The 22,369-nt window shown below is 43.6% G+C and overlaps 1 protein-coding gene across 5 annotated transcripts in view; it reads left to right on the forward strand.

The window, feature by feature from the left end:
• EPHB1 (EPH receptor B1) overlaps window positions 1–22,369 on the forward strand; it is a 344,890-nt gene that overhangs the window by 95,840 nt on the left and 226,681 nt on the right. For all 5 annotated transcript variants that reach the window (XM_060274589.1, XM_060274587.1, XM_060274588.1 and 2 more), the window contains exon 2: window positions 14,870–14,934. In XM_060274589.1, coding sequence (XP_060130572.1) covers window positions 14,878–14,934 — 57 coding nt within the window. In that variant the 5' untranslated portion in view covers window positions 14,870–14,877. The remainder of the gene's footprint in view (window positions 1–14,869; window positions 14,935–22,369) is intronic.

A 22,369-nucleotide genomic window follows, 5' to 3' on the forward strand; every position in this document is an offset into this window, starting at 1 on the left:
AACACCCACATGAAACTGCTAGATGTGATAGTGCGGGGATCTCTTATTAGGGTGTATTGATTTTACTGTAGGCCACCTTGTTTGAGAGGCCTACATTGAAAGGCACAATACAAATTGATTAGGTATTGAATGATTGTAATAATAGTGTTCTAGCTCTCTGTAGACTTTTTTTAATTAAACAAACCTATATTAAAATTTTCATTAAATGAAGAGAGCAAAGTGTAAAAAGAGGCGTATTAGCTCTCAAAATCTATTCATAATTATTTCATTGAATAAGAAGCCAATTACATTGTGTAAACGTTTTGGTTGGACTAATCTTCCTGTTGCTTGTAGGCATTATGTTCTGAAGTAAACCGACACCTGAAATATGTATACACACACATCCCTTAAGTCCTTGTATCCTATCATAGAACAGTAACTTGTTATCTAAGTAGTTATGTTAATTTTTTGTAGGTGCTTTTTGTTACAATTCTTTAAAACTGAAATACCTTCTGTTAACAAAATCGCCAGGATGGTTGCTTCTGGATTTATTTACGTATTTTTTTACTAGGAGCGCAATTCCCATTGCCATGTTGATTACTTGTGGGGGAAGGATTAGGGTGGCATCGATTACCTCTCCACCAGCTTCCCATTGATGGGGTGGGGGTTCCGGCTTTGCCAAAGTGGGTGGAAAGGAGCATAGGAAGTAATGGCTCTTCTGCCAGCAGTAAATAGTGGAATGCCCTGAACTGGGGTGATATAGGATGGCATGGATGCAAGTCACGGACCACTTTGAATCCAGAGCCTCACAGATCCTATTTTCAGGTTATGCCTTGGATCACAAGTTCCAGTCCATAATATTTTCTCTCTTTTTCTCTCTCTTGTTTGTTCAAATGTGTGTGATATGCATAAATTGTGAGGGGCTGCTGAAATAAACACAGATTCTGAATTCCCTAACTTTATTATTCATTACCAGATCAATACTGCCCCAAAAAACGTTTTAATTAATATCAACCACATTTTTAGCAGCACGCTCTTAAGTCCCACACAGTTACATTTCCCATGACTTCCCATAACTTTACCCAGAGGCCCATGGTTTCCTGCTTCATTTTTGCTCCTTAGACTCTGTTATCTGTCAAGTTTCCAGAGCAGCCGTGACACTGTCTTGTTCCATTATTCTCCCATCTGCAAATATTACCCATTCCTTCCCCGTAACCGTCAGACTCATTCTCAATGAAGGAAATCTGAGATAGAGATGCGGGCTGCAATCCTATACCCAATTACCTGTGAGTAAGCCCCACTGAAGTCGGTAGGATTTATGGCTAAGTAAGTCAGATATGTAATCCTTGGAGTGGAGCATAGCTGATTACCTCTATTTCATAGGGAATAATCCTCAAGCAGAATGCATATCCCAGCAAGATTGGAAACGGAAGATCTAAGATACAGCAGGATTTGCTTGAGGTGTTGTGCACTCACTTATGTATACCAACTGGCATTTGACTCTTCCTTGCCGTTCCTGCTAACCTTCCTCTTTGCGGTGTATGCTATACCTCTTTGCCCTTAGTGACCCTGGCATATTGATTGTGGTAACGGGAATTTTCACAAGGGCCCATCCAACTTCCGCAGAACCACGTTTCAAAGGCAGCTACATATAGGAAGGCAGGCAGGCTGGTGAGAAGCTTTGTTCCTCTTGGGACTGAACTATTCCTCCTCTCTCCCCCCCCCCAAACACTCCTCTTCCCTCTCCCCCAAACTGATTTGTGTCTGGAACGTGAGAATAACATCACAGATGGATATTCTGCTCCTCAAAGAGTATGTTCGTGCATTTTAATTGCTGGCATCTTTACTTGTTACTGGTGTAATTGTGAGTAGACTTTGTTTTTGTATTGATAATTAGGGAGTAGAACAGATGGCGGAGGCTTAGTTTAAAGTAATGTGTCCATTAAAGAAAATCTACTGTACGCAGCTGAAGAGTCTTCACTCTAGCAGAACCTAGCGGCTTCTAAGAATCCTCTTCTCCCTGGAGGAGTGGCTCAGGACTGGCAGAGGGTGGGATAGTACTTCCCCACAAATGCGACGAGGCTGGATATTTGGGGGAAAGGGACCGTGCCGTTTATCCCCATGTATTTACAGCAGGAGTCCGGAGCTCATGTGGCAGCTCACAGGCCGGCAGGCATCTGGAACGAGTTTCTTTAAAGGGATTGGCTTTATGAGCCACATGTAGCAATGATGTGCAGCCTGGGATTGGGAACCATGGACTCAAGCACAGAAAGGGGGGGGGAGTTTGCTACAATTCTTCTGCGTTCCCAAAGTATAAACTATCTTTGCAGAACTGCAAAACTTCAACTACAAAAAAGTACCGTACTGACTTATCTCCTCATCAAACCCTCTTCTCATTGCAGTGCTCCAGTTTATGGTGGATTTAAGATCTACCCCTCATTATACTTCCTTATATGGAGCCTAGCTCATCCATGGCCCCTTCAGTTGTCTAAAGCGACGGCTGAGCAGCCAACCAGCCCTTTAGCAAACTCTGCCAGCCAGTTCCTAAGTACACACTGCTGCACCACACACAGAGGCAGATCACTTGGAGATCATGAATACCCAAGTATGGGGAAGAATTGCTAGGAAAGGTAAATAAACAGGAAGCCATGCTTTAGATCACGAGTCCAAAGTTTAGAAAGCTTTCTTTCTTTCTTTCTTTCTTTCTTTCTTTCTTTCTTTCTTTCTTTCTTTCTTTCTTTCTTTCTTTCTAGAGAGGGAGAGCCATGCTTGATTTCTGCTAGAATCCAAGGCTGTGACTATGGGAGAAGCAAGACTGTCTGGGGTTTTAATGTTGTGTGTCCCTGCATGTAGGCTCAAGTTATATGGATATGTGTAAATAAACCATATAGCATAATGACCTCATAGTCTTAACTGTCCCTCATTCCAAGGAAACCAAATCCTGGGCAAGTATCTGGAACTCCTGGAGTCTCGCACTGCTTGGAGATTAGGGTGGCATGCAACAATATTTTATAGCGCTTGAGGTGTAGGAGTAAACATCCGTGGAAATTGCAAATAGCCACAGAACATAGAAAGCAGACTTCTACTGAGTAACATCATTGGCCCATCTAACTCAGTCTACCCTGACTGGCAATGTCTCTTTTGGATTCCAAGTAGGAACTTTCTCCAACCCTAGTTGGAGATGCCAGGGATTAAATCTGGGACCTTTGGCATCAAAAGCAGAATCCCTGCCCACTGATCTACCGTAGTGCTGTACCATTGAGCTCCAGCTCTTGGGATGCTAAGATAGCAGTCCCTCCAATCTTGTTCTCTGAGTATATCCTACATTCTCCCCACCCCACCCCCCGGCAAGTTATGGCTTAATAAAATTACCAGGAATGAGAGGGTAAAAGCAGAAGGAAAGTCAGGCTTGTACAATACCCCCCTCCTATGGTTTACTTCTGATAAATTCTGAGCAAGTGCTTTGGCCTTCTGGGCTGCTTCATTCAGCAGAATCTCTTGAATTGTTTTAGGACTCTGTAGTGGAGGAAGGACAGACACCACAATTGGCTTCTGTGACTAAAACCTCCCAAAGTCTTTCCTTAAAGAGACTCCCTCCAGAGCTGAAACACGTGTTGAAGAATCTCTGGAGCACCCAGCAGGAACAGCATATGGGGACATAGCAGCAGGCACAGTGAAGGAACTGTGAACCTATTTTAGGAGGAAATATCATGTGAAACATTTGATTGGAAAGACATAACTCTGAAACTCTGGTGCTGTCATGCAAGGACTTCACCTGGGTGTCTTGGCAAGGATGGTCAATGGCCCATCCTGGGGAAATCACTGTCTTTGGTTGTGGTCAGAATCACATGGGAGTACTTCTGAAGTTTCTCTCTTGTGCAGTCCAAATCTCCATATATGTATTTACTCAGAACCAAAGTCCATGCTTAGGATTGGAGCCTTAGTTTAGTGTTAAATATCTACAACTCATTTAAAAGTGTTTTCTCGCATCATGTTAGCAGCGCCTTCGAACCCACTTATGCTATTTGTGTGAAAGTGTGAATACTGTTAATGTGTGAGAGAAGGCAATTTATTTTTTTAAATTGTGCACATAGTCTATCTTATGTAGGTTTTATGTTTTGCTGCTGATGTAGGAAATGGAAATGCCCTTGCATGACAAACATATGGAGTTTCATCAATTAAAATGATAAACTGCAGGAAAATAGAAATAGCAAGGGTGTTGTTGTTTTTAATTCAACAAAGGAGATAGGAGGCTCCAATACCATTCCTTCTAACAGGCGGCTGAGAGCCTATCTGTTTGGAAGAGAAGAACCTGCCATGGATGTAAATTTTAAAAAGTGAAAGTTGGGGAAGAATTGTCTGTTTTCAAGCCCCCTAACAGTTTAGTATCATGGGCTGGGGGTAAAGTTGGGAGGATCCAAATGATGAGGTTAACCCCCAATAATAATAATAATAATAATAATAATAATAATAATAATAATAATAAATTTATTATTTCTACCCCGCCCATCTGGCTGGGTTTCCCTAGCCACTCTGGGCGGCTTCCAACAAAAGATTAAAAATACATTAAAACGTCAGTCATCAAAAACTTCCCTAAACAGGGCTGCCTTCAGATGTCTTCTAAATGTCATATACCGGTAGTTGTTTATTTCTTTGACATCTGATGGGAGGGCGTTCCACAGGGCGGGCGCCACTACCGAGAAGGCCCATTCCTCCTTGAACTACATACAGGTTTTTTTTTTGGAGGAACCACATCCCTCCATTACTATACAGAGAAAGATTGGCAGCCAGCCCTAAACCTGAGCCTTTTAGTACTCTGTATAGTGCAACAGGAGGTCCTGCTGTGTGTCTTTCTTGCCTCCTCCCCATTCCTCAATATCACCCCCCCCACACACACACATGCCTGAGCACTTATCCTATTTCAGAATGGGTTAAACTTGGAGTAGGACTCCTCCTCCTAAGGCTATGGATCCATTGCAGGTCCCTATTCTCATTATGTTTGAACAGTATTCTGGCAATTCTTTTTAAACTGAGTTACACAGTTTAAAGTATGTGTCTGGACATTCTGCAAGTTCTCCATTCCTCAGGTTTGAGGACTCGTCACCAAAGAAGAAGAAATGCATCATTAAAAGCAGGAGCAATTTGCATAAAATCAGCATGAATTAATTTGTATGGGTGGAATTTTATTTAAAAATAATTGCCATAATTTAAACAGAAACATAGTAATCTCATAATGGTGTGGAAACCTATGATCATGTGACCTGTTTACCTGCTTATTCTGCTGTCTAGGTGTTCACTGTTGATCAGCAGCTCCGAGAAAACTTTCTTTTCTCACCCCCCAAACAGATGACTTTCCTCCTTCAATCGGGGCAGGTGGCCATTCAAAGTTTGACACACGTGGTAGGAATAACTTTGAAGCCTGATGGGCTAATGACTTCAAATAATAACTCTGCTTGGCTGGAATGGGTGGCGAATCCCTTAGAGCAGGCATCCCCAAACTGCGGCCCTCCAGATGTTTTGCCCTACAACTCCCATGATCCCTAGCTAACAGGACCAGTGGTCAGGAATGATGGGAAATGTAGTCCAAAAATCTGGAGGGCCGAAGTTTGGGGATAGCTGCCTTAGAGTTTAGCCAGCTCCATTACTCAAGACTTTTTGTTTCTTGGGATATAATTGTATTGTTTTTCCTCTTGGCTTTTGTTGCTTTTCTAGTCCAAACAGAAAAGCAATTTCTGGCACAGCTTCTGCATAGTCGGCATTTTACAGAATGGAGAGATATGCTGAACTTTTGGTGGTGTAAGGATTTTAGATCTCTCATGTTGGTGCTTGACATTTCCCTTTTCAAAGCAGCTGCCTCTGCACTGACTAACTCATGATTCCTCTGCAAAAGTGTATCACTCACTTGGCTGAACTTTTGATCTGCGTGAAACAAGCCAAACATATTGTCTTCTATCTTTGGGGGCCTTTAGCCTTGCTCCCTGGTCTCTGGTGGCATCTCTTGGAATGGTACAGTTCCTGCTTTCTGGTTAGGTGTCCAAGTTGTTGGTGAATAAAGAAGGTCTACCTTAGTCACTGGTGGAAGAACGGGAGTGCGGAGGGAGCGGTCTGACCCCGGCACCACTAATCCAGTAGGGTGCCATCGTGACACCCCCCCACGCGCCGCGCACCCCCCCATGCCCCAGGTGCCATGCCCCCACAGACGGCACATCATGCCCCCAGAACGCATGACAAACCCCCGGGGGCGCCAGCCATGCCCCCGTCTGCTCTCTGCCCCTGGTAGCGGAGCATGCAGCTTCGCCACTGTACCTAGTGCTGGACCTCATTTGCCAAGTATGCTTGTTGGACTAGCACCACATTGTCTATCCTGGAAAATGGTTCTAATGCTTTTGTTGGTGTATGCTGATTGCTAGTTTTCATGCTGGAAGTAAATTCTGGATGGTGTGTACAGCTAAGTGGATAGCAACCTAACTTTTTGTTCGAGCGGAAAAAACACATGTTAAAGAAAATCTTTAAAACGGCACCAGACATTGTGTGTGTATGACTTATTAATGGGTTTGTTAGTTTTACTAGTTTGTTTAAAAGAGGACTGGGGAACCTCTGGCCTTCCAGATGTTACTAGTCTACAACTCTCATCAACCCTGACCATTGGCCACACTGCCTGCGCAGATTGAGCTGAAAGTTCAGCAGCATTTGGAAGTTCACCAGCCCTGACCTAAGATAGTCAGCTGGTGATCTGTTTTCCTTTTGGTGTGCAATATTTATTCTATAATAATCATCATAAAGTGCCTTGATACTTTTAAACAAAATCATGGTATACAATTTTTTAAAATACACACATTTTTTTTAAAAGAAATCCTTCCTTTTTAATTAAAAAGATTTCCATGGCAGCTTGCAAACTTTAAAAATCCGAATACATGTTAAAATGATTAACAAAATAAAATGCCAAAGCAAAACAGGAGCAGGAACAAGTGGAGCATTTTGTCAAACTCAGAAGCTCCCCAAGGACCTTGGGAGAAACCCAGTTTGTGCTCATCAGCAGAGAACAATCCAGCAATAGACGTGAACACATTTCCTGTACTGGTGCCAGGCTTGCTCCTGGGAACTAGTGTTGTCATACGGAGGGTGGGGAGGGAGGAAAGGAACCCAACTTTATGTAAATTCTTGGCTAAATTATCTGCTGCTATGTAAGAAAAAGATCCTGAAAGGGAATCTTTCAGGGTGGAGTCTGGCATTGCCACCCCATCAACAAACCAGAAAATGGTGCTAGGGTTTTTAATTAAAGAGTTAGAAACAGACTGTTTAGGAAATACATAAAATAGATTGGATGGAGAAAAGCTGGAAGGAAATTGGGGATATGAGGGCGGGATGGAAAGACGGAGGGTGGGGGCGTAAAACATCTGACAACAACAAAGCAGATGAAAGAGCTGCTGGGAGTGAAAGAGGGAGGCATAGAAGGGGAATAGAGATGGCTCTGAAGCTTCTTGTCTGATTAATGATGCTCAGGCTGTGATCCATTGTAATCCTCTCATTAGCAAGCTGAGAAAAGTAATTTTACACTGGCCCCTGACCACCTTTCTCACTGCTTTTCTCCCCCACCAGTGATTGATTGTCCTCGCAGATTCTTTGTTGTCCACATGCACACGCGGCCAAGGTGGCACTTTAGGAGTTGACGCAGAACTTGGTCTCACTGCAAAGTTTCGGCTTGGCTAGCAGACCACTGTTTCTGAAACTCACGATTGTTTATAGCAGGAACTAGTGATGGAGAAACTTATTTATCTGTTGATGAAATTAACCACCGCTTAAATACAGGGCACTTGAGGTTGCTTACAACAACTAGCATCAATCAATAATAACTTTATTTGTTTAAATGATTTTTTAGACTGCCTTTTAGTACTGGGCCCTCACTAGGTAATTCTCAGCAAAGAACACATGGTATACCATCAAAATTAGAATATGTTAAAATTCCATTTTTTAAAAGGTAAAGTACCACCAACAAAGCACCCATGTCTGTCTAAGATAAGGTGGGAAACAGAACGGGCCAGATTCTGATCTCTTCTACCTACTGCAGGCCATTTTGACAGGTGGGTGGGTGCACCCACCTGTCAATCACAATCCCATCAGGTGGCACAAAGTTAGAGAAAATCCTTTGTGGATGTAGCTCAAGCTGCAACTGCAGAGGGACTTCCTTTGCACTTATAGCAACCCAACTTTGGGCAAGGATTGTGAACTCTGTAGCATAGCCAGTCCCATTGGAGGTTGCTGTCAGCACTTTTCAGCTGTCCCCATTAATCAGGCATATGATGGTGGGTATGGGGCAAATGAGTACAGTTTGAGAGAAGAGGCCTTGAGGGTCAAATCTGGCACTTGAGCTGGGCCAAATGTGGCCTGTGTGCATTTCCTCACCTCTGGCTTAAAGTATCCTTATCCAATCTGGTACCTACCAGTTATCTGGGGGTCCAACTCCCATCAGCTTCAGCTAGCATAGGCAATGGTCAGGCATGATGGAAATTGTAGTCCAAAACCTCTGAAGAGAACCTGGTTGGGAAAGGCAGCTCAAAACAAATGTGCCAAAGTCCTCCTGGCCACAGCTACTGTCTGTCTATGGGCCAAACAAGGTCCAGAATTACCCCCTGTGTACCTGGCTCCTTTGCAAAAATGCATCTCCCTTTAGAACAGGTTGAGGATTTGGAAAAGTCAATCCTGAAATCTCAAGAGCAATGCCAAACACGCTTTATTCATTCTGAAATGCTCAGTTTTCCCCAAGCCACATTTATGATTTGTGGGGCCTGCCGTTATTTCTGTGCAGAGGAACTCCCTGGCACTGGCTTCTTCACTTTGACTTCATAGGGGTGTGCATGTGCATAAATGGAAGGAACTGTGTGGAGGAACAAATTGCCTGTAAGTCGGTTCTTAAAGGGCAATAAAGCTGTGGCAGTGAAATTATCATGCACATCTCAAAATTCCAATTACACACACACACACACACACACACACACACACACAGGCACTCCACATATCTGAGAGTAAAGGGCAGAGCTGTCTGAATTCAAGGATGTGGCTTACTGCACATCCAGAATCTTTCCCTTTAGAAATTAATCTCTGGTGAGTTCTGGCAGAGAGAGGGGGGGGGGTTTGCTAGCTCTTTTTACTGGCCCTGCTTCTCTACCAACAGGAGCCTGCGATGAAGAAATCCTGCTTTTGAAACCCTCCCTGTCTTTTATCTCCACATGCCGAAAAAAAGCTTCACCTCCTTAATTTCTTCATTTCGGGCAGCTTTTATAGGTATGGGAGCAGGGCCAGTGTAAAATCTCTCTCTCTCTCTGTTTGTATCTACTTTAAAAAAGAGAGTCAAAGAAAGGAAGCAAAAGAGACCATCTTTCTACACAATGAAGTGCGTCACTGGGAGAGAAATTCTGAGCCTAACGCTCTACAGATGTTCTGTATGGAGCCTTGGAACAGAGGGCACTCTAATTGACTACAGGTGTGACCCATGACCAGGTAACATCCTCCCCTGCCTTGGAGAGGCTTACCAGAGGTCAGGTTCTAATCCACCGTCTTCAGAAGCTTTTATCCAGCATAAATGAGTGGGGCTGAGAGGAGGCTGAGCAAACTAAAGAGAAGAAGAAAAGGAGAAAACCCGCACAGTAATAGAACCAAGCACTCATTTGTCATGTTAGAGCAAAGCTGTGTGACAAGCTGCGGCTGCTAACACTAATCCCCCTGTGTATTACAAGTCATGCACTATAGCACAGATAGGGAAGATGAGCTGTGAAGGAGGCAACACCAACCAACCCCACCCCGGCCGCCCTGCTTCTTGTAGCAGGGGATGATTGGGGGACACACGACACATGTTTGTTCAGCAGGAATATTTACCCCCTCTCTTGTTTGCCTGCACAAGTCAACAGTTTCAAAGAACACTGCCACTGCCAAGTCTGGAGTGCGCAAAAGGGTTGCTTGCGGAGGAAGCACCTTGCAGTCTGGCTGAAGTTTATCAAAAGTACATTCCTGTGTCAGTGCTAAGTCAGAAAAACGTCCTCTGGGGAAGCAAGTCAGAAGCGTGCTGAACCGCTGGACAGGAAGGGAAGGCAGAGGAGGGAAAATCCTTTTGACAACAACAATTGTTGTTGTTTTAAATAGAGCCTGGCCTACAATTGGTCACAGCCAATTGCCCTTGAAAAAAAAGCGGGGGGGGGGAATGATGGTTGAATAGTACAGATCCACTGTTGCAGCAAGATTGCTGGCCCTTAGGCTGAGATTGCACTAGCGGGTTTGTTATCCTCCTGTTCCTATGAACATCGTGCCATGGTCCACAGGTGCATTTGTGGTTCATATGACTACAGCAGGTTTAGGCAACCTAAGGCCCGTGGGCCAGATGCGGTCCAATCGCCTTCTCAATCTGGCCCGTGGACGGTCCGGGAATCAGCGTGTTTTTACATGAGTAGAATGTGTCCTTTAATTTAAAATGCATCTCTGGGTTATTTGTGGGGCCTGCCTGGTGTTTTGACATCAGTAGAATGTGTGCTTTTATTAAAAATGCATCTCTGGGTTACTTGTGGGGCATAGGAATTCATTCATTTTATTTATTTTTTCAAAATATAGTCCAGCCCACCACATGGTCTGAGGGACGGTGGACCAGCCCATGGCTGAAAAAGGTTGCTGACCCCTGGTCTACAGAGCTGCAGGGAAATTACTTGTGTGTTATAAAAATGCTTGCTGTGTGAAGTGGTAAGCAGGCTTACTTGTTTAGTGAGTTAGACGCATTTGCAGGGAAAGTTATGACTTGAAATGGTGGGGTAGACTCCTCCCTGCCAGCTACAAGGAAGTATCCTTGCCTGTTGGAGATTAGCATGCTTATATGCCCTCATGGTTAAGGAAGGCTACTTTATGTTGCAGAATGTTGACTTCATTCATCAGTGGATTTAACTGCAAGTAGGTGCCCTGCAACTTGCCGTTTTCGGCCACAGTCTTGCAAGGCAAAGATTTTCCCACAATATCTGGCAGACATTCCAAGCAAGCGAGCAAACCAAACTTAGTAGAGTCCACAGGAGGGGAAGCACGTGGGATCAGGTGCAGACTGTACCAGCTCTCAGGATGGAATCTGTGGAAAATGACTAGCGGTACATGCAAGGACATAGCTGATATGAACACACCTTCAGTGTTCGAAAAGATCATCATGGGTCATCCGTTGCAACTCAGAGCATGTCAAGTTAGGGGTCTCACACATTTATACAGTTCAGCCAATATCTGAAAACAAGATTATCACCCTGGGTTTGTTTTGCACCAAACCTGCATTGTCTGCACTGCAGATGTGAAAAAACAACACCAGTTTGTGGCAAGAACCGCCTGTTCTATGTAGGGAAGGGAGGAGCAACAGGAGTGTACAGAACTGTTTGCCATTTTGTGCCCTTCTTCGTGTTTTCTACACTTTTGGATTTGGTACAGGAGCTTTCCAAACTGTTGGTAGAACGCAGGGCTGAAGGTAGGCCACCCAACATCTAATGCATTACTGGCAGGTTGTTGTGAAGTATTTTCTTGTAAATTTCCTCTTCAAGACTACTTGAGCCACTGCAGGTAATGACTATGTTTATTCAGCGCTGCTGCAACTCAGTTTTGATATCTGCTCAGAAGATACACACCATGAGCAGTTTCTCTCCCCTTACCATTACTCATTTACTTCTTAATTATCTGGGGGGGGGGGAATCAACATTCCTGCTTGACATACACATTGAAAAGCCAGGATGGCCAATCAAAATCCAGTCCAGGTAGCACCTCTCTATCTACCGATAATTAAAGGGCTCAGAGCTTTCAACATTTTGAGTCACTAGCTTTGTATTGAAGTCAGTAAGAATAGGCCTGGGTGAACCTTGGGCTCATTCCCTCTCCCGTGGCATGACTGGGAGGAGGAAACGGAAAGCTTTTGCTTCCATTTTTGGTTAACCACAGTTTATTGTTACATCTGAACCCTAAACAGTGGTTAATCTTAACTATACTTTGTTGAAGCAAGCCAGTTTCACAATTCTTGAAGTTTACTGGTTTCAACCATACCACAGTTAAAATTAACCATAGTTGGCTGGGTTCAGATGATGTCACAGCCTCTGTTTAATTAAAAAATGGAAGCAAAAGCTTCTACCTCACTATGGCTTCTCTGGAGGAATAGGGGGGAGAGCATGTGAGTCTGAGGCTCACGCAGGCTCATTCCCATTTTGATAAACCACGGTTTAACATGCTGTCCAAATGCAGCCACGTCTTCAGGGGATTACTGAAGGGGAAGAGTGGTGTTGTAACTTCCGTACTGACAAAACCCTGGTTACTTGAGTCTGAATAACAAATAGACTGTGAAGATGGCAATGCATTGAACGGGGGCTTTGTGGGAGGTGGCACAAGGGTTTGCAGGGAATTGGTTTGGAGGGAGATAGCGCACTGCTTAAAATGAAGTACGTTTAGAAGGATGTGGATGATTTCACAAAGTTTGAAACTTTCTGCCTTGGGGTGAAAGGTGGTGATCTGAAACATTATAGGTTTCTAAGCTGCGAGGTGTAAAGCGAGGAAATGCACAGGAAGGACAAACAGGGAACTGCTTGGCCAGATGCTGGTGACAATTGTAATTTCCTTTTTCCAACATTTGGTGGAATTGCAGTAGACAAGCAACTTAATCTGTTGAAAACAAATAAATAAAACCTGGAAGATTTTTCTCCCCATCTGTCCCTCTATGTTTTTGTTGTTGCTGCTATTATTGTTACTCTTAAAAATGAGAGTTTGGGAAAATATCAACAGTATTACAGCTCACCCATGCTTTTGTTAAACAAAAAAACGACACCAAAAATCTGCCCTTAAAGAAATAAAATTTGATAACACATTCTAATAGTGTTGTTTGATATTGATGCTTCTGGTTTTTTGCCAGCATGGGCAACACATATAACCAACAAATCAATATATCTAGCAGATGCCAATATAGACAATAGGGGGGAGGGAAATATATTACAGATTTGGTCAGTCAGCCACCAGCTATTCATGGAAAAGCCAATAATTGACTACATGCATCCTCTTCACTGCTGGGCAAAACAAAGCAATTTGGGAACAGAGCTGCAGTAACTGGCATATTTATATCCTCTAGTCTGGCATTTTGAATTCATTATGCTAGTTACATTTCAGTTTTTTTTAAAAAAAATATGTAACATTCAAATGTTAGAGATGTGATAATGGAGATACGGGTTTAAGATAATAGGGAATCTGAGTCCTTTACTTGGACCACACTTTCAAAAGGGCTCTGGATGCTGAAGCCTGGCAATTATTTTGGTGCCTAATTGACCAATCAACAGCCCTGTTAAACTGAAGTGTTAGAATTTAAGCTGATCCATTGATCTTATTTTTATTTTTTTGCGGGGAAGGGGGTTACTTAGCATCTTACACCTATGTACTTCAGGTCTCTGCACCAAGGCTATACTTTATTTGGAAGTGTTGGCTAAAAGACCCAGCCTTAGGGTCAGCCTTTTGTGTTTGAGGTGATGTAGAGAAAATGCAGCGTGAACTCGGTCACATAGAGCTGAAGCCCACAGTGACTGGCAACAATTTCCAGGCCATCCAGATTTTCAGTTGCATTTAAGCATATATAAAATGGGTGCCAATGGTCAAAATTCATTTGTCTTCTGGTTAGGTTCAGTCCCTCAATCAACTTTACTCTAGCTCCTTTAAATCAAGGTGTGGCAAAAGAGCAATTGGGTTGAAACTCAGTTACTTGGACTCAGTTGCCACTGAAAGCAATGGGGCAAGTTCACTATGGCATAATCTAAACCCTATTGATTTCATAGGATCACAGTGTTAGAGGGGGTCTTGTTGTTCCGTCTGATCCAACCACTTGGTCCATGCAGGAAGCCCTTAGCTAGAGCATCCCCAACAGGTGTCTGTCCATCCTTTGCTTGAAAACCTCCAGTGAGAGCCCATCACCTTCTTGGTGATTGATTCCATTGTTAAGGATCTCACATCGTGCACAGTTCAACTTAAAAATAAAAGAAGCAGTAAGCTTTTTTTAAAAAAAAATTAAAATACAAAATCACCCCACATTATACTGCAGTCTTGTGTGCATTCTGGAAAAAGGCAAAAGATTGCGGCCAATCTGACCCTTTGAGGGATCTTTTAGCTTCTCTCTCATCTGATGGCCTCATACCATCAGAGCAGCATGTGTGCATGGTGGGTGACATTCAGTGTACTTGTTTCATCAGTGCAAAGATGTTTAGCTTCCTCTCCCTCTAAATCTGTTCTGCGTTCCCTCTCAATCCTCTGGAGCAGATTAGGGGAGGGGCATGGGGGTGTGCACAGGGAGAGGAGGGGGAGTTCCATTGTGAACATGGAAATCCTTGTGATAACAGAACGAGTGCATTTGGATAAAGTCCTTGCTGGTGGGAGATGTCAACTTTATTTTAAAACCTAATAATCCTTAGCTAGTGTCTGGAGAGCATACTGGACCCTTAAAATCTCTGAACTAAATGAATGTGCACGTTTTGCATTGACTTCCATAGAGGTAGCTATTAGTTGTAGCAAAACAAGAGTCTTGTAGCATCATAAAGGCCAATAAATTGATTATGCCAGATATTTTCATGGAGTAGAGTCCACTTCATTGGATGCGCCTGATGAAGTGGACTCTAATCTGTGAAAGCACATACCATAATAGCATTCTTTAAAGTGCTTAGAAACTCTTTGCTGTTATGTAGCCAAACTCCTAAATCGCAGTAAGTGCCTAAACCTGTTTCTACTTTCAGCAGGGATAGTTTTCTATTGGTTTAGAATGAACATATATCTCCAGATAAATCTTTGCAGTGTGTTTGCAATTTTATTCCAATTTCTGATTTGCTTAGTAATTCTTCTCTCTTTTTTTCTTTTTGGTGCACTTCAGAAACCCTAATGGATACTCGGACAGCCACAGCTGAACTTGGATGGACAGCAAACCCACCTTCAGGGGTAAGTGGATATTTGACATGTTCCTGTGTGTCCACTGGTTGTTTGGAGGTCTGGTGGGGGGGGGTTGTTCTCTTTTATTATTCATGTAGGTAATAATTTCATGTGTATGTCAGCTTGAATTAAACCCTTGCTTTAAAAGACTTAATTTCTCTTTTTTATGTTGACCCAAACAATGGCAACGATATTAGGTATCTTTTTTTCTCGACAGTTGGACTGCTATAATGGGTAGAATGTTTCTTCTTCCTGTAAACACACACACACACTATATATATATATATATATATATATATATATATATATATATATAAGCTTATGATTTGGGGTTGGTTCACAACTCATTTTTTTAAATAAAAAAATTAAGAAGAAGCTCTGGGCTGTCAGTAATATTTAAACATTCAAAGTGACATATATGATGGGAACTTGACTCATGCCTCAGTCATCAGGATGCTATTTTTTTCTTTGTTGAAAAAAGAATTTGGAATGAAAAGAAATCCCACTTGCTCTTTGGATTCCTAGATAATAATCAACAACTCTCTTGGCAGGTCCTCTGGCTGCATAGGGCTGCATGATGTGGCAATATGTGAGACTCTCACTGCCTTGCCAGACTTGACTGTCATATGGCCCCATTTCCTTGAGAATGGCTGTGTGTGGCAGGTGTGCTGCCCCCCTTTTTTCAAGCCCACCTCTCTGCACAGTGGAGGCAGATTGGGCACTGCCTGTGTTGTGCTTCCAGTCGATCCAACACAATGATCCAACACAATGATATTTCACTGATGTGGGAAGTCAGCTATGTTAAGCTTTCCATTCTCTTCCCACCCCCCACCCCCAGCCACACCGCACAATGGGGCTGTTTTCCCTACTCACACTCGGATATCAGCAGCCCCCTTGGATCCCAGTTTCTGGTGATGACACACTGTGGGCATTTGGGAAGAGGTGGGGCTGTGCAAACAGCTGCCTGGGAGCTTGTTTGAACTTTTTGCCAATTCCACCTTTTGCATTTATGGTCCAGATCCTTTTATACAGCAGTGAGTCACCCCCTGCCTGTGTATATAACCACGCAGGGAAATAACAGCTCAGCAGGGAACACTCTGCATACTCCTTTGTAGCTTGTAATGCAGCTTGGGTGCTGGGGGGAATTCCTTCACACGTATTGCTGTGTGCAGGGGGAGGGAGATGCCGATTTCAGACTGGAGAGAGGAGCAGAGTGTGTACTAGGGCAGGGTCCCCACCTCTTGGGGGACCATTTGGATGTCTAAGAAATTGTCATGGGCACCACAAGATATTCATTTCGCCGCCAAAAATCTGGCCATTCCAAAAAGAACAGGCAAACTACTTATACTCCCCCCCCCAAAAAAAAAACCCAGGCAAGAAAATAACCATGCTACTAAAACTCCAAACAGGCAGCCCTGTCAAACAACAAGTAAAATGAAATGAAATAAATTGAAAAATAAATTGAGAGGGGTAGGGGCCTTGGTAGGTGGCAGGGAGGGTTTCTGAGCCGAGTACAGTGGTACCTCTACTTACGAATTTAATGAATTCTGAACGTACATTCGTAAGTCGAAAAAAATTGTAAGTCGAATCCCATAGGAATGCATTGGGAGAAAAAATTCGTAAGTCAAAGCAACCCTATCTAAAAATTCGTAAGTAGAAAAAATCCTATCTAAACCGCATCCAAGATGGCGGACGGAGCTCCGTTTGTAAGTAGAAACATTCGTAAGTAGAGTTATTCGTAAGTAGAGGTACCACTGTATTTGGGAGGCAGCTGACTAGAATAGCATGGAACAGGGAGCCCATGCTTTTGATGGAAAATGCAGGATACCAAGAAGGTCTGACAGTGGGACTGAATATCGTGTGCTGACAAAGAAGATGGAAAGGGGAGGAAGACTGGAGTGGGAGGTGAGTTTGGGGAACAGCAGCTTCCTAGTCCTGGCTGCAGTCCTATGCAAACTTGGGAGTAAGTACCATTGGACACAGTGAGCCAGCCATAGACTTGTGCTGCGTGTCTGTTGGACAGTTTGTGCGCAAATGTAGAACTGTTTTGAAGGTGTATATTTGGTGTTGCATGCAACTGTATATATCAAAAGCATGTTGCAGTGGTGTGGGGTGAGATGCTGTAGCAGGTTGTGTATGGAGGAATTATCCCACAGTATGAGCCCTGTGGTTGGTCTGGTAAGTCTAGATGGTATGTTCATACATCTCCAGGATTCCTCTAAGTGGGCTTTCAGATGGGTGCTTATTTTGGGGTTGATGCTGCTGCTCAGGCATGCAACCCTTTCACAGTGTCCATGTGACGTCAGAACATCAAAAATGCCAGCCCTCATTGTCTCTCTCTCACCCCAATTTAATCTGGATTTTCCCTTTCCATGGAAAAGCTGACAAATGTTTAAAAACACAAACATAACCCTATTGCCAATGGCTCATTTGCGATATTAATCCCCCGTCTGCATCCACTCCTTAGACCCTCTGGTATTGTCAACACGACAGACAGTCTGTAAACCAAATGTTCTTGTTTTTCCTAGGCCTTTGGTTCTGGGCAGTTTGCCTTGACTGATTGCTTGCTTTATCATGGTAGCTGTCCATGTGGAGAGGATTCATGCTCTTCTGTGGTTTGCCATGTGCCTTTGGCGCGATACATTAGTATTAGCGGCACAGTGTCAATCGGCTCAATATGTCAGTTTCAGCTTCGCCGGGGCCTGCTGCCTTTCAGAAGGAATTGACCAAGACCTGCCCCTTCCTCCCCGGCTGCTGCCACCCTCTAGGTGAACGGAGCATGTATATGTCAGTGTTTAGCCCTCTCTCTTCCCTCCTTGTCTCTCTTGCACTCTCTACCTAAAGGATTATAATTAGGAAACATTAGCAGGCTCAAAGCAGCTTTCGTACCTGAACACCATTCATAATTGCACTCAGCAGTGCTCTTCTCTGGCTATTAATGTCACTTCTATGAAGTAATGAGGAACAAACCACCTTCAGGCACTTAAAACATCTTCTTTATACAATAGGTGCATTTGAAGAATGGGAGCATAAAATAACCCGACTCGCATTCCCCTGACAGTGAAAGTGATCAACAAAGACAGGGACAGGTGCATGAGAAAAAGATCAGTGAGAAAGATGGTCGCTGCCTTAATAGGTAGGTTTAAACAGGTGATAGAGGGCTAGCTGCTGGGAGAGAGAGAGAGAAGGCTGTGCTGGAGACGATTGTTTTGTCAGCAATGGAAAGATTGAGAGACAGAGAGTCGTGCCAAAGCAACAAACTCTAAAAAGGACTCTTAACAAGAGGGAAATGAATCGTTCCTATTAATTGACCTTTGCAGACGTTTTCTTTCTGTACATAATTTTATTGCACCTCAAAGGATGTGGCTGATAGTTGCTGCAGCAATCTCTTACTTTGCTGCAATACTTCATCCCTTTGGGCCACTTTGGGTGCAGTTCCTTTAAAAGGGGCCTTTGGAATCATTCTTGGGAGAAGGAGAAGGAGAAGGAGAAGGAGGAGGAGGAGTTTGGACTTGATAACCCCCCTTTCACTCCCCTTAAGGAGTCTCAAAGTGGCTAACAATCTTCTTTCCCTTCTTCCCCCACCTCTGTGAGGTGAGTGAGGCTGAGAGACTTCAGAGAAGTGTGACTAGCCCAAGGTCACCCAGGAGCTGCGTGTGGAGGAGTGGGGACGCGAACCCGCTTCCCCAGATTACAAGTCCACCGCTCTTAACTGCTACACCATGCGGGCATAGATAATGCCAATCCAGCACTCCTTCCAGTGTGCCTGTGAATCTCCAATCTCACTGTCAACTCCCTCCTTCCCTCTCCTTCCTGGTAAGCAGCAGTGATGCCCTTGCTGCAGGCATATGCTGTAGCTCCAGCCCTTGGGGTGAACCACTTCTGCATAGTTATGCATTGCATGGGGAAGTGTCTAATTCTGCTGTTTGGTGAGCCGTATTATACATCTAGCAGAGGCTGAGAACCGGTCTCCATCAAACATCTAAAAAGCAGTGTGTATGTTTCCTTGCACACAAAGTGGTGGTGCGGGACTTGAAGGAAGAAACGGTGGGCCTGGGTTGCTTTTCCCTTTCTCTGCCTCCCACATCTCCCTTGAAGCCATTTCTCTCCTAATTGCCCCAGAAACATGTCTGAGAATCTGTATTAGAAAGAATAAGCCAGAGAAAGCTGTGTGATGGCAGGGGAAGAGAGTCGATCCGGCTTGGTGCATCTCTCCTGTGATTCCCAAACTCCCTCTTTACATGTTTGGCAGAAACCTGGATTTGCTTTAAGTGAGCGTTCTGTCTCCTTGTATGCACCATGATTATGGAGAGGGAACGTCACTTCCTTGCCTACTGCCTTGGGGAGGGGGGAAAATATATTTGCGACATGAAACAGAACTTGTTGCTGCTATCTCAAAGAGAGCGAGAAATTGCCAGGAAAATGCGTAGTCAACGGGATGGCAATGAATGCAGACAAAAGACAGAGCAGGTGGATAGATAAATATGGTATCTAGCAACAAACATATGGATAGGCAGACCAATTCTGTACACAGTCAGAGGCTGCAGAGGAAGAGAAGAAAGGCAGAGCTAGAAGGCAGAACAGATAGGAAGGCAGATGGGTGATATGAGGGGGAAAGGGGGCATGGGGGGAGGCAGGTAGAGAAGAGGGAAAGCAACAACAAAGAAAGCTAATTCAAAGAAGGGAAAATGGAATAGGGGGAAACTGAGTATTTATATACTTCCCTTTCTCAGGTATTTCAGTTGGATGCATGGATATTAGCAGGCCTAGAATCAGCACCTGCCGTTGTTGGAAGTTGGGAGAGCTTCACGTCCTGGCAAGAGGCATATTATCACAGCTTCTTCCTCCACTGCTATAGCTGCTTCCACTGCCTCTTCCTTTCCCACCTTTCCCAGCCACAGCTATTGCTAACTGTAGGGTGCCCATCTTATGATGCCCCTAAACCAACGTAGGGGGGTTAGAGCTGGCTCATGTTGCTCCTATGCCGCTACACACTTTTGCTCTTGTGTGTATAGACTGAATGCCTGAAGTGGGCTTCAGCATCCCATCAGAAATGACCCTAAGATCTCACTTTAAACTGGCTTTAATCCAAGTACTTCACCTAAATTATTGTGCAGATAGGAGGGGGTGTTATGTTCATGGGCTTAAAAAGCTATCCCTAGGGATCAGTTGTTGTAAATATTGTTTACTGTTGTTAATAGGACAGATTCTTCCATTATTTGGTCATGTTGCTGCGGACAGAAATAGTTAAGGTGGGGCCAAGCATCCTGAGGGGGTAATTGCATTTGAAACGGCCCTTAATTATCCAGGGAAAGAAGTCCAGCTATTCCTTGCATGACGTTAATGATCATAAAAGGGTCTGGACTTCAGGTGGAATCTAATTGGTCAATAATAGCAAGGATATATCTCCCTAGGTAAGGATTGTAACCAGATTATGTACAGCCATCAAAAGGGAAACAGAAAAGAATAATAAATCATCTCTTAAACTATTGTTAGCTGGGTTCATGGAGAGGGGTGGGGAGGGTTCCTATTGAAAGAAGGGGAAAATATTGGGTTTTGTGGCTAGTCTACCAGATTGATTGTGGAATGAAGAAAAGCAGCTTAATATGTTGAGATATGAGCACCAAGCGAGGAGGTCTTCAGTTATGTGTAGTTTCCTGTTATATCTGAATCATATGCCTGATTTGGGCATGTTCCTTTCACCAAGGGAAAAACAAAAACAAATTAAGTTTTAAAAATAAAATGCGGCATTCTTAGCTGCCTTGAAGCCAGCATCACTTGAGAATTCTAAAAAAACCCCCACAAACCCAGTGCAATTTTCAAAGGTTTAGTCAGCCATCTTGATTCAACATGGCATTCAAACAGAGGTGAAAAGTCATTGATCATAGGAAACATCATACAAAAATTGGTCAGTATATCTTAAGAAGTGCCCAAATGAATAGAAAACAGTAAATGCCCCGCCCCCCAATATATAGTAATTAAATCCCACCGGGGGGGGGGGGGGAGGAAAAAGGTGGCAAAAGGTGGCAAAAAAGTAAGGTAAGAGCAGAGAAAAAGCAAATGCATTTAAATTGAGTGTCTGAACATGAAACTAATAAAAGCAGGAAAATGAATAATATCCATTAATAATTTAATATCTAGCAAGCTGGATGTGTGTGCAGAAGCAGAGGAATGCTCTGGGAAAGCCACATTGCTTCAAAAATCAGGAAAGTTAATTATTTTATCGCTGGAAGGAGTATACAAAAATGCTGTTGAGAGTTCCGTAACACTTTAAGATATAAGAGTTTTGTTATAAGCGTTCATGAACAAGAGTCTGCTGCATCAAGTACTTGTTTCAAGAAACCCTGATTAGGACTGACCACAGTTTAGGTTTCAGATGATGGGCGCAACTGTGGTTAAACTAAAATGGAAGTGGAGGTTGCAGGAGGAGATGGAGAGAGTGCACAAATCTGGGGCTCTGCGGCTCTTTCTTCTAAAACTGAACACAATATAGCACAACCGCAGAATGCTGTCACTGACTGGGAGTTACTACTCTTTTCTAACCATTCCTTCAACTTCTCAAGGTTTTTCTGCTGTTTCAAAAGTTCCCATTCTTTCCACCTTCTTGCCTCTGGATTTATTGTTGTTTCTTTCAGATACAATTGGTGTTTTCACACTATTTTTCCACACCATGGTTATGAAATATATTTATATGCCATCTTTTTTTGCCTCTAAGAAGGGTAGTAGTTATTAAAAGCAATATGAAAATCAGTACCCCAGAGCAGATTGGGGATGAACACTATGTGCCCAGGGGGAGGAGAGGTGGAGATTCCCATTGTGCTAGAGGGAATCTTTGCACTAGCATCTGCTAGTGCAACAGGTTCACTGAATATGGCCCAGCATGGAAATCAGTGAAGATCTTTTGACTTAGGCAAGCTATGTTCAGACCCGAGTCCCAGTTAACCAGCTGGCTGCTGTGTTCCGAAACATGAAGTTTCTGAAAAGTTTTCAAAGGCAGCCCTGCATATATTGCATTGCATAAACCAAACCTAAGTGTTGTTAGGGCATGGGACACTGTGGCGAGGCTGCCTCTGTTTTCATGTGGCTTCTGTTGGCATACCAACCTAAGCTGATTAAAGGCACTTCATGCCTCCGATGCCAGCTGGACATTCAGAGTTAGATCCAGGTCTAATAGCACCTCCAAGCTGCATATCCACCCAGAACAGGTTGTTCACCATCTGCTTAGCCAATGGGAATGTCTACAAATAGTACCTCCATCTTGTCTGAATTAATCTTCAGTTTATGAGGCCTTATCCAGCCAATTACTGACTCTAGATAGCCATTTCCACTGCCTCTCCTAGAGCAAACAAATCGGAGAAATAGAGCTTCATGTTATCAGCATATTGATAGCCCTTTGCTACGAAGCTCACCATGACCTCTGACAGCAGTTTGATGTAGAAATTAA

The sequence above is a fragment of the Zootoca vivipara genome, chromosome 5, assembly GCF_963506605.1.
Source record: "Zootoca vivipara chromosome 5, rZooViv1.1, whole genome shotgun sequence".
Lineage (NCBI taxonomy): Eukaryota > Metazoa > Chordata > Lepidosauria > Squamata > Lacertidae > Zootoca > Zootoca vivipara.